General features: G+C 41.6%; 1 protein-coding gene across 3 annotated transcripts; it reads left to right on the top strand.

The window, feature by feature from the left end:
* Nucleotides 1–3,707: 3,707 nt before the first annotated feature.
* Nucleotides 3,708–10,116, top strand: kif2c (kinesin family member 2C). Of its 3 annotated transcripts, none has more exons than XM_037459573.2 (23): nt 3,708–3,776; nt 3,921–4,021; nt 4,127–4,221; nt 4,554–4,655; nt 4,952–5,000; nt 5,093–5,116; nt 5,597–5,743; nt 6,140–6,262; nt 6,533–6,630; nt 6,790–6,885; nt 6,978–7,032; nt 7,120–7,282; nt 7,555–7,645; nt 7,716–7,779; nt 7,936–8,027; nt 8,135–8,277; nt 8,369–8,582; nt 8,776–8,886; nt 9,044–9,111; nt 9,210–9,288; nt 9,382–9,462; nt 9,569–9,662; nt 9,970–10,116. In XM_037459573.2, the coding sequence occupies exons 2-23, from the start codon at nt 3,961–3,963 to the stop codon at nt 10,029–10,031; spliced, it is 2,112 nt and encodes a 703-aa protein (XP_037315470.2). In that variant the 5' UTR covers nt 3,708–3,776; nt 3,921–3,960; the 3' UTR covers nt 10,032–10,116. The 3 variants fall into 3 exon arrangements, with proteins under 3 accessions (XP_037315470.2, XP_062413929.1, XP_062413930.1); XM_062557945.1 differs by having other exon boundaries at nt 9,536–9,662; XM_062557946.1 differs by lacking the exon at nt 5,093–5,116 and having other exon boundaries at nt 9,536–9,662.
* The last annotated feature ends 2,328 nt before the right edge of the window (nt 10,117–12,444 follow it).

Raw genomic sequence — 12,444 nt, 5'->3', positions numbered from 1 at the left:
GCGCTATCAACACAACTCTTTACTGCAACAACCAAATAAACAAACACAAGTACAGTTGAAGTAACAAAGACAATTTGCCAGCTGGGAAAACTGAGGCCTTGGTGTGTGTGGCACAGCCCAGTGAACTATTGAAATGATTAAGCTTAGTCCATGGAAGCTTTTCTTCAACGATGGGCCGGGAACCAAAAGCGGGTCGCTGGCATGTTTCAGTGGATCCCCACATGACAAGAATACTAATACGCTTTAATGAGTGAATGTTCCAGACTCACTCCGTATTTACTCAGTTTGGATCCTTGGCTGGAGATGTTTTAAACCCCTGCTCTATGTGGGACGTGCACTAAATTCACTTTTGAAACAGTCAATCATTGCAAACTATCGTTGTCTGACACTACAGAAAGGTAGAAAAAAAGTTTAAATATTGGCCCAGGTGGTTCATTTATTTCCAATCCCAGATTTGGATGTTTGCTGCCTTCTGCTTTTTCTTTTTGTAGCTATGTTGCTCTCTGCTGGCCAGGTTGCATAATACAACATACAGTATATATTCCAATATTTAAGAGATGTTGGTGCCCCCTTTACTATGGAATTTTTATCTTTATGCAAACTATTTTGCAATTTTTTAAAGCTTAACAAGGTATGTTTTCTTGCTTTAAACCCTACCTTAACATACTATTGGTCTGTCTTCCGGCATCACTGTGAGTATTGGCAGTCAAACATTAGATCTATAGTGCATGAGCCAAAAAAACTAATGCTGGAACAGAACTTAGCTTTTTTGAGGCCCCACATATATAAATGGGTGTATCGCTATGCTATGTTTGCCAAATGACTAAACAACAGTTACAGAAAAGTTGAAGAAACCCGTTTAATACTCTTCTTTAATCGTCATTAACTTTGCTTGCTCTCACTGCTCCTCTCTGAGTGTGTGAACCTCCCTGGGTGGTTCGCAAGCGTGCTCATGTATGCATACGTATTTATTTAGTCTGTGTAGGGGAACAGAGCCGTGGACAATTCTTCTATACACTGAGAAAATATGCTTGTGGACGGATGGAAAAAGGAGAGCAGTTAAACAGACTCAGGGCCAACAGATACAAGACCCCTCATACCTCAAAACGACCACCACAACTACCAGTTTGAAAAACAAATACCTCATAATTGTGCTGCTGCTTTTCCATTACTGCAACGTCCACATGGCACTGCGGTATCGTGCACAGGGAGACTGCAGATTGAGAATAACTTCTTCACAGTTAAATATTGGATCCTTAATAGCGTGAGTAAAGCATTGAGTAACACAGTTTATTGGAGGGAAAGCATCAGCTAAATATTTTGATCCACTGTATGGATCAGATGAAATGGAGAAAGTGGATGATGTATTAATATCTACATTGTCATATACAGCGGGGGAGAAAAAACACAACATATATCATCACCACACTGCATGTCACTTCATATTGTGAAGTAAAAAAAGAGACCACCAGAAGTCAAAGACTTTCCAGAGACTGACATTCGCCTGAAAACACTTAAATGACTAAATCAAGATATACATTGAAATACCATAAACGTTTATAGTATCATAACATGTATAAACAGCGGTTGTTAAATGCAGACCAAATAAAAGGAGGGCTGAGTTTATACCCAGATTACATTGGAAGAAAGATATGATATTGATATGATAAAGAAATCAGATTAAACGCTTCAAGTCAATTTAATAACACATCAGAAGTACAACAATGAAAAACAAAACTTGTAATGTGAGGAGGCCAAAAACACTCCATGCTTCATGACAATATTTGAGGTAAGCAGTGAATGTATAATGAGCTCAGATGCCGTATGGCATTCTGTACAATTAATGCCATTACAGAGCAGACACAAACATACAAAAATCCTGCAGATGTGACAACGTAAACACACAGACAATAGACTTATTTTCCAATAAGGCGCAGGGAAATAAAATTTAAAAGAACTTGTTTAGCCAATTCCATCCACTAAAGGCCGCTGAGGAAGTTCTTAGCCTCGGACAGAAGCTGTGACAATAGCTGGGCCGACTGACTGGAGGGGAGGGAAAAACGGGGGAGGAGCTCTGGCAGTGTCGAAAGCATTGAAGGGGAGAGGAGGGTTTGTAGGACAGAGGAGAGAAGGGTGTAGGAGTTCGGGGGATGTGAGGGAAAAGAAGGAGGAGGGGGGGGGATACCACCCACTAAGCCAGTTGGGGAGAGGCTCTGGGGGTTGAGCTGCTCACAGGAAACAGTTGTGGCTCCATCCCAGGCCTCACACCGAGCAGCTCTGGGCCACCCAGTCATCCACAGACAGACCCACCAAATGGCCTGGCTGGGCCAAACCGACAGGGATCTGTTTATTTTTTCATCCTTCGGTGGGGGGACGGGGACTGTTCAGCGCAAGCTGTTTATTAGACCTTTGATTTGTCATGTGTCAGCGTCCGCTTGCGGCGAATTTGTATACACAAGTTTGGCTTGTGTATAGTTAGGAGGTTTGGAAGCTGAGAGGGTGTTAGCACAGAGGAGTGGGTATGCGGGGGGGGGGGGGGGGGGAGGGGGAAAGGGGGGGAAGCCTCCCACGCAGAAGGCCAGTCTGAACTGCATTATGGGTCAGCTGTCCCTGATTGTTGATGTCATGGGGGACTGAATTGTTTGCGATGGGTGTTGGAAGAGAGGCAGCGTGTGGACCGACGCAGGATTCCTGCCGTCACAAGGAAGGAAAGGCAGTTCCTGAGCGGTTTGCTGATGTTGGGTATAAATGTGGCCGTGTGAAGTCATGAAATCACAGCAGTCTGAATGTTGCGTTGTCACTGATTTGCAACATTGCCTATAAAAAAGACGAATGGATTGAGTCCCTTGGTTGGCAGCGCATGGCCAAATATCTAGAAACTGCACCTTCAACAGAGAAGGCAAACAAGAGTACACAATGTGATAAATGATGTCTGCGGATGATGTAATGAATGAGAAAAAGTGCTTGTGATGCAAGATGAACTCAACACTATCAATGTTTTATTTTACATGGTTTTAGGACAAACGTTTGGTTGAGACTCGGCTCATGTTGTTTACAGAAGGGAAGGGGGCATATTCATGACCACAGGGACATTTTTAAGTATTACTGGGGAATTTGCCACTATACCTATCCATGTAATTAGCTTCTTACATTATTAATTAGGTGGTTTTTAATTGCATTTTTACAAATTTCACAATTTAAAACATGTTCTGAAAATGATTTTCCATAAACTATGTTGAAATTAGCTTACACTCTATTTACATGTAAATACATTATTATGTTCAGTCGTTTGGTACATTATTACTTAATGTTTATTACTTTATAATTACTAATTATTATTACTCCTGGATTTAAAGTAGAAGGCAATGGTAGTGGTAAACAAATATTACAGTTGTAGGTTTAATCCCTCCATATGGTGGCTAGCCTATACAATAATATGAGCTGAACATATGCTTTTTCCATACAAATATATAATCTCTTTCTGAAAAGTGGTGACAAAGATGTCCAAGTAGTTTAGTAAAGTAAAAAATATTTTTCTTTGTATATAAGCTTTCTCAAAATAATTGCAGATGAACCTGGTGTCTGCCAACTTCCTACCAGGGATCTTCAATTTCCGATGGATTGTAGTAGCCCTTACTAATCCAGGTGGTGGCAGTATAGCCCCAACGACGATTTTTCAAAAAATTAAATCCCGTGAAGAAGATCACACAGGATTCTCTCTAAAGCCGGAAGTGCCACAAATTTCAAACCTTGGCGGCGTTGCATCGTGCAAGAAGGTAAGAGTTAACTGAGTTGTTTTTTTCCCATGAAAAAAAACAGATTAAACAGACAAACACATTTCTAGCGGGTTTACTATGTATTAGTACGTGCTTGAACGAAATAGAAACGGAACATTTTTTGTATACGTTACCTGGATTTAGCGTTAGATTCCTCCGTCACAGCCCGGGAAAAGGAGCCAAAATGGAAAAGAGCCTTTCCAGACTGCTCATTGATCTCTCTGTGAAAATCAGCCGCAGCGACGGTGAGTTTTCTTTTACGACTTTACTCTCTTTTTCGGGCAGTTAGATTAGTAGACTAGTCGATGACTTTGTTTGTGTCATATTGTTTATGTGATACGTGAAACCAGGCCGAGTGCATTTGGCAACGGTGAAGTCGGTGGATTCCGCCAAGTCGACGGTGATGGTCGAATGGAACGAAAGAAACATCTGCAGAGGGAAGGAGGTCAGTGACGTTTGTGACGTTTTGTTAAATTCCCAAGTAAACCTGGCAACCAATCACTTGATGAGAGAACGTGGGTATATTTAACAACGTAAAAGCGTTATGGATCGTTTTCACATGACTTTTAAAGAATGTTTTGAAAGTTTTACACAACAAAAGTGAAGCAGCTGCAGCAACTAGTCAGTCCTCCTTAAAGTAGTTTGTAATAATGCTGAGCAATCGGGATACAAATATTTTATTCAAAAGAACTATAAGAGTTTTTTTTGTTATTGTTTTTAAGCATCGTGATGTTGAATTTGAGTTGATATGTGTTTTTTCTGTGTGTGTAAAATTAGGTCGACGTGACCGAGTTATGTGCACTCAATCCAGAGCTTTTGGACCACATAAAGACTTTCACCGACCAGACCGCAGACCCGCCCGCTCCTGCTCCAGAGAAGGTAAGCGTCTACTTCCATTCCATGAGAGCTAGACCCGCTTGTTGTCAATGACAACCGGTTGGACCATAATTCGAAGAACTAGAGCATCTGCCCGTATAAAGGTTGACCCTCACCATTGTCCAATACATCAAATAATCAATGCCTGTTTTCCTTAGTCTCGTCTACAACGATACTACTTTTTAAAATTGTCAAAGAAAAATCTATTTGAATTGAGAACCATTTGACACATTCCCAGATGAAAATGGGTCATTATTGCAGAATATCAAAATGACTAATGCAAGGATCTCTCTCGTTAGAAGTACGAGGATCGACTGCGCTCATCCAGGATTCCTGGCCCGACCTCCTGTATGTACACGCTGTTATCCTTTTTTTTCTCTTTTGCCTGAACTGTAGTGTGGCTTCTAACGGCTTGTTTCCTTCCAAAACTTTTATTCAAGCACTCACCCAAGCTGAGGAGTCAGGTATTAGTCCTGTTTTCTAAATGCTCCTTTGTTCTTGGGATTCAGGGTGTAAGTGAAAATAAAATCCACAATATTGCACTCTGCTCAGGCCTGGCCATTGATTTATTTATAAAGTATAATCATGACTGTTTGCTAAGCTGCAGAGTCGCAATTTTTGGTATGAGTGATTCTGACAAATAACGTCCTGCCTCCACAATTCTTCCATTCGGAAACGTATAATTAAATGTTCAATCACTTCCTTCATGCTTTTCTGCACCTGTGTTACTCTCTCACTCTGGGTTTCTGTAGGATCTTTGTTTTACCTCAGAGAGGCATATTTGTTATGTCGTCACGTCTTGATTGTGCATGCTCGTTAGTTTACCCTTCCATTGTTCCATGGGTTGGGATACATTTAACCTCAGAAGAAACGCTAGCGATACTCCACTGATTTACTGACACTCGTACCCCAGCCGTTTTGACTTGAATTTGTCTTTGTTCCAGTTGCCAGTCGCATGCAGACGAGGCAGACGTGTATGTTCAAGCCCCCGGCTCCTGTGGTGGCACCGGTCTCAACCTCAGAGTCCTCTCGCGCCCTCCTGGAGACGGTCGGCCCTGATCTCCCCTCTTCCTCCGTCCTCGCAAACTCTGGTTGGTAGTTCGGTTCTGAAATGACGGTCCCAAACATGAACATTGTTCAAAGAAATGCACAAGTTTAAATGATGCAAGCTACACATCTGTTGCTTTTAACATTGCAGTATTGTCATTGTGAGACTTGCCCGTACACTATATTACTAATACTTAATAAATGTAATTCTAAATGAGCACAATTCAAGGTACATCAAAATCTTTGGGAGTTTCACATAGAGGACATAACAATCCTAGTACAATTTTGAATCTAATACATGCTGTCTGTGCTGGATAAGATTCTTCAGCTATTTTTTTTCTTTTTTAATCTACAACTTTTAAGTGCTTCTTTTTGTTCAGGTAGTTTTCAAAGCATATATCGTGTTGTTAAACACGGTTGCGCTCTTTTGCCTTATCTAGAGCTTCATAATCAGCAGCCTAAAAAGAACAAGGCCAAACTGGTCCAGTCGCTGAGTTCTGCCCGCAGAGCCGCAGAGGATAACGATGAAGCCGAGAGAATGCCTCCTCCATCTACAGCTAGAGGTCAGTAACTCATAACGAGCTGAGGTATGCACCCGATCAACCACATTTAGAGAAGTTTCCCATACAGAAAGCGAGCAATCTCTCTGGCATCCTCCCTTATCTACTGCAAAGGACTCCTATTTGGGTTTTTTTGGTAAAGAAGCACAAATAGAATGTTTCAACTTCATCTTCTATGAGGTGATGCATCGTCTGAGGCACGTACTCATTCTGTGGTTGCGTGATAACAATGAAATGTGAGGTGATTGGTTGTATCATCTCTGGTCACTTCAGGCAGGAGAAAATCTGTGGCTGCCCAAGAGCTAAACAAAGGCAGCAAAAGGTTGTCTTGTTTGGTAAAGACCCCTGATACGCAGGTCAAGAAGGGAAAGGTGAGATATGATATTTTCTATTCATGCTGCTATTAATGTACTCATTTTTTTCTTTTTAAAGACAAAAGTCTGACCTGATGATAACTTTTTTTATTTTATTTTTTTAGTAAGTTCCGGCACTCATGTTATTTACAACCAGGCTTTGTTTTCCCTTTTTAGTTTGGCGAGTCCTTTCAACCGAACTTGAAGTTCCACGACATGATCCGAGATTTCAGAGATACCATGGAAATAACCCCCATAACATCATCCAGCGACGTAAGCGTAGACTCCACAACACCGAGCCTTGTGAGGCTCTGTGCTGGCGTGACTTTATGGTTGTACTTACAGCATGTGTTGTGTTTTCACAGATTGAACCTCACAGGATCACTGTGTGCGTTCGCAAGCGGCCCCTTAACAAACAAGGTGTGTCGGGGGTATTTTGTAACAGCCTTAACATTCTCATCTGATTATGACGAGTGATGCTGACTTTGACCGTCTTGTGTATTCCAGAGATTATTAAGAAGGAGATCGATGTGGTGTCTGTCCCTGGAAGAGGTACTGTGCTGGTCCATGAGCCTAAACAGAAAGTGGACCTCACCAAGTACTTGGATAACCAAGTCTTCCACTTTGACTACTCCTTCAATGAGGCCACCACCAACGAACTGGTCTACAAGTAATGGCCTCATTTGACCCTTTTATTATGTAGCAATAAAGCGGATCCTACTGCTGGTATCCTAAGTTAGATGGAACATTCTCTTACTGGGTAGTTTTTCAAAGATAATCATCCAGTAACTCGACGTGTAGATGGTGGTGTGCACTAATATGGTATAACTTGCGTAATGTTGATGGGGATTAAAGTTGATTGAATTCTGAGTGTACTTTTCAAAACAAGCCATTATTGTCTTACAGAGACCCTGTTTTATGCCGGTTTACTTTTTACCATAGGTTCACGGCCAAACCTTTGGTATGCTCCATTTTTGAAGGTGGCATGGCGACATGTTTCGCCTACGGCCAGACTGGAAGTGGAAAGACTCACGTAAGCCTCTTTCTGTTGAACTGTCTTGAAGCAGTGTTTTCTATTTGTAATAAGTGTATTTGATCTTTAGACGATGGGAGGGGATTTCACAGGGAAGCAGCAGAACAGCGCTAAAGGGATCTATGCTTTGGCAGGTACGACCGCACCCGTGGCTCCGCATGCCCATCCCCTAGGAGTTATTTAAGCTTCATTTAAACTACAGTACTTTCCGTATTGTCCCAATTAGCCACTTCCATTGGCATTCTGCTTTTTTAATTTTTTTTTATATATAAAAAATGTTTTTCTCCCAGCCCAGGATGTGTTCGCCCTTCTTGACCAGGGGAGGTATTCTGACCTGGATCTCTCTGCCCATGTCAGCTTCTTCGAGATTTACAATGGAAAAGTAAGACGGAAAATTAACCCCACTGATTTTTAACCATATCTGACATAAAAATACTGTATATTCAAATGACCCAAAATGGAAATGTACTTTCTTAAACGTGCATTTAGGTGTTTGACCTACTGAATAAGAAGGCCAAGCTCCGTGTTCTGGAGGATGACCGACAGCAGGTCCAGATTGTGGGCCTGGAGGAGGTCTATGTGTCCAAAGCAGATGAGGTCATCAAGCTTATTCAGCTGGGCAGTGCATGCAGGTACTAAAGTAATGGTATAACAACAATAACGTTTGTACCATTTCTAAAGATAGGGCATTAACTTGCGTTCCGTTTCCTACTGGCCCTCCAGAACATCAGGTCAGACCTCTGCCAACGCCAACTCCTCGCGCTCTCATGCCATTCTTCAGATTGGGCTGCGGCGCAACGACCGCGCCGCCACGCTGCACGGCAAGTTTTCCCTGGTCGATTTGGCCGGCAACGAGCGCGGCACCGACGTCAGCAGCAATGACCGCAGCACTTTAGTGGAGACGGCCGAGATCAACCGCAGCCTGCTGGCTCTCAAGGTAGAACGAAGGAAGCTGGCAGGGGGTGGGCACATGATGGGTACCAAATATTTTACACCTCAGCTGTGTTACATATGAAGGAAAAAATATCAAATTAAACGATGTCGTCGATATTTCTAGAACTGAAAAGGTGTTGAAACTCCCCCCCCCCCCCCCTCTAACATGCTCATGTGTCCACTGTTGTGTCTCGTAGGAGTGCATCCGCTCACTGGGAATGAACAGTGATCACATTCCTTTCCGACAGTGCACTTTGACCAAAGTCCTCAGGGACTCTTTCATTGGCGAAAAGTCCAGAACCTGCATGGTGCGTCCAGAACTCCCAACCGGGCTTATTCTCAGTCGGCACATGGTGTATCGTGGTCTTATTTCCATTTCAGTGAATGTTGCAGATGCACATCGAACAAGCATGGTGCAAATTATTATGTGTGCATCTATGAATTTTCCCTGCTCTGATTCCATAGATTGCAATGGTGTCTCCAGGCATGGCTTCATGCGAATACACAATGAACACACTACGTTATGCTGACAGGTAATCGTTTTCCTTATGTAGTTGGTTATAATTCAAAGTACCCCCCCCTCTGTTGTAGTGGACATACCCATATTTTTTTTTTTGTTGAACTTTGTCAGAGCAAAGGAGCTGAAGGCCAGTAGCAAAGCTAATGAAGCAGCTAAGGCACAAGAGCTTCTCAATAGCTCGACAGAGGAGGTCAGCTTGCAAGACATCAGTCCAAAATCTTGGTGAATGTTGATAAAATCATATGTATGATATTCTAAAATGTTTCTTACAAATCTGTTATAGGAATCTGTTGAAGATCCCACTGCATTTGAAGCAATATCCCAAGTAGAAGAGCTCCACAAGAAGGTCTACTCACAGTACCAGGTAGTTTGATAAGTCTTCTATCCATTATAGAAGACAACGCACGTGATGATGCCGTTTTTTATTGGCTCTGTAGATCCTTACGTTTGTGTCGCCTTTGGTTTTTCAGAGAGGCGGTGAACTCTTCGATGCGATGGGACAAACGTCTTACAGCATTGAGGCCGCACTTCCTGATCTTGTGGACCATGCAAATCGTTTACGGGGTTTGTACAAACCACAACTTTTTATCTGTGAATGCGGCTTCCTTGACTGCCGTCTGGATAATCCTGACATTATGTGCAACTAACTGACGCCCTTGTTATTGGAGAAGTAGGCGGTTATTTAGTTGTGGGGCACATCTTTGAATAGTTCATACAGCTAACGTGTGATCACTGCATGCCGACCAGAGGGAAGCACAGGAGAAACTTTCTCCAAACCATATCTAAAATGCACAACGTGCCAGGATGAATCGGCACAAAATCATCTTGGTGGATAAATGGATTTTTATTGGTCTTCTCTGTCACCCTTTAGAAGTGGTACAAGCTTTGCAGTCGGCGGTGGAACAGGAGAAAATGTCCAGGCAACTCTACTGAGAAGACTCACTGACTCACTCAGCAGGGGTGTTGATTTAAAAGTTTCTTGATTTGATTGTGTTAATGAATAAATAAAAAATTTTCCCCTAAAAATAAAATGGTATTTGTCGTAAGAAAAATGTTTATTTATCAAATTATACTCTCAGGAAAGAATTATGAACGCATTTTTAACACTTTTTAAACCCAAACCTGTCGTATCACTAGTAAGCTGTATAAATGTTTACTACAGAACTGAACAATCTACTTTTTTGAGGATGTTCCTGAATTTGTCTCAATATTGGATTTGGGTTTATAATAACTAGCTTATTTGTTGCATAGAAAAAAAACCTTATTAATTTTATTTATATATATTTATATAAATATATATATTTTTATATTTATTTATTTATATATATATATATATATTAGGGCCGGGACTTTAGCGCGTTAATTACGATTAATTACACAAAAAATAACACATTAAACATTTTTTGCACCGCGGAACGTTTCACACTGGATGAGTTTCGGAGGACCGATTATACTGGAGCACTTCAGACAACAACAAACCACAGTGAACATGAACGAAGAAGCTGACGAGACCGTGTCGGGTGGCCCCGTGAATGGGAAATCTTATAATAAACACACGGATGGAAGCGTCGATAAGAGCGTGGTTGTGTGCAAGCTGTGCAACAAGGAATTCACATCAAGCCTCAAGTATCACCTCAACGCAAAACAATTAGCAGCTAGCGTGGACGTTAGGACCAACACCCAACCCACACTGCACCAGATGACTGGTTTAAGGACCAGGGTAACTAGTCCACGTCTGAAAAAATAACCAATGTTCTGAATGTACTTGAAAGTATTGGTCTACTTAAAAAAACATAGTTTACAGAAGGTCTACTTACCTATAGGCTACCTGAATTTCTGAAAGTACTATATTTCTAAATATGCTATTGCTACACTTCTGCTGGAATTGGTTGAACAAAAATAAAAATCCATGTGAAAAAAATTACTTCTCACTGTTCTCAGGTCTAATATTTATGCAATTAAAATGCGATTAATTTTCATTAATTAATTACAAAGCCTCTAATTAATTAGATTAATATTTTTAATCGAGTCCCGGCCCTATATATATATATATATATATATATATATATATATATATATATATATATATATATATTATATATATATATATATCTCTGACTTCAGTGAAAACCTCCATCCTTCATTTCTTCTAGTCCCGAGTGGGGAAAGGTACAGGTTTACAAAGGTTAGCGTGCCCACAGACAAACAAAATCAAAACCGTTAAAAATTCCAGAAACAGAAAATAAGAACGAACTGGAAACATTTCCAGATAACTACAGAGCGGTGAGGGCTGTGGTACCTTTCCCCCACACACCTGTAGTATTTGTGTGTCTACGGACATTTAGTTGTCCAAGTAAAACACGTAGTTGTTGGCGCTGTATGCGTCCATCTTTTTATTATTCTCCCACCGCGCACGTCCGTGACGTCATCAACTCGCGACGGCCAATCCAAGATACTACATCCCCCTTCTTTTGAAACAAAACGTGGCTATAGCTGCCAAACGGGATAATAAACATTGTCCATTTAAACATCTCTGAAGAAATACATATAGGCTTGTACACATCCCAAATCCACATGAACATTGCATGACTGAAGGAAACATAAGGACAATTACCAGTTAACATGTATTAACAGCTTAATGCTACACAGCAAGTATATTGTCATGAACGCAAAGCAAGGACCAGACTTGAGACTTTAATCAAAGCAATATGACAATGTTTATTTGTGACGAGCATTTAGTCCTGCAGTCATACGTGCGCGGGCCTGTTTCAATCTGTCTAGCAACAGCAATGAAAAGGCGCTTAATACAAAGTGCGCTCGGAATATATAGTCTTTAAAAGCATTTTTGATTGGTTCACTATGATGGAGGCGGCTCCTTGTTTATGACCTTCGGAGAGCCCCATTGGAGCACAGGGATGTCCATCCCTTCAGGCTCTCGGATCATCACGTCTCCTGTTGTTCATGAGTTCACTGCATACTTGAGACAGTTTGTGTGTGCGACATGTTAGTCTCAATATTCAGTTTTATCTACAATTGACCCTGGGAGTCTGTGTAGATCTTTAGCAACAGGTTCACTCCATATTAAGGCTGTTTTGCGTGTGAGCCATGGTCACCCAGTCCCATGTATGGACGTGACCCTGAGAGTGCGTGCAGGCTTTTTATCAACATGTTGGTGTGCTCCGGGTCATGGCAGGGCTGGCAGTGTCCTAGCATTCCTGTCATAATATTGTTTTTGTCTCTGTTGACACAGTTGCCTTCTGCTGAGCACGGCGCTGCGACTGACAAGCTCGGGTTGCAGTTGTCTTCCTGTGATTGGCAGGATTGAGCGCAGACGCCTGCTCAATAG

Source organism: Pungitius pungitius, chromosome 15, assembly GCF_949316345.1.
Source record: "Pungitius pungitius chromosome 15, fPunPun2.1, whole genome shotgun sequence".
Lineage (NCBI taxonomy): Eukaryota > Metazoa > Chordata > Actinopteri > Perciformes > Gasterosteidae > Pungitius > Pungitius pungitius.
Note: the sequence above shows the minus strand (reverse complement) of the source record. Positions and strands in the feature narration are given on the sequence as shown.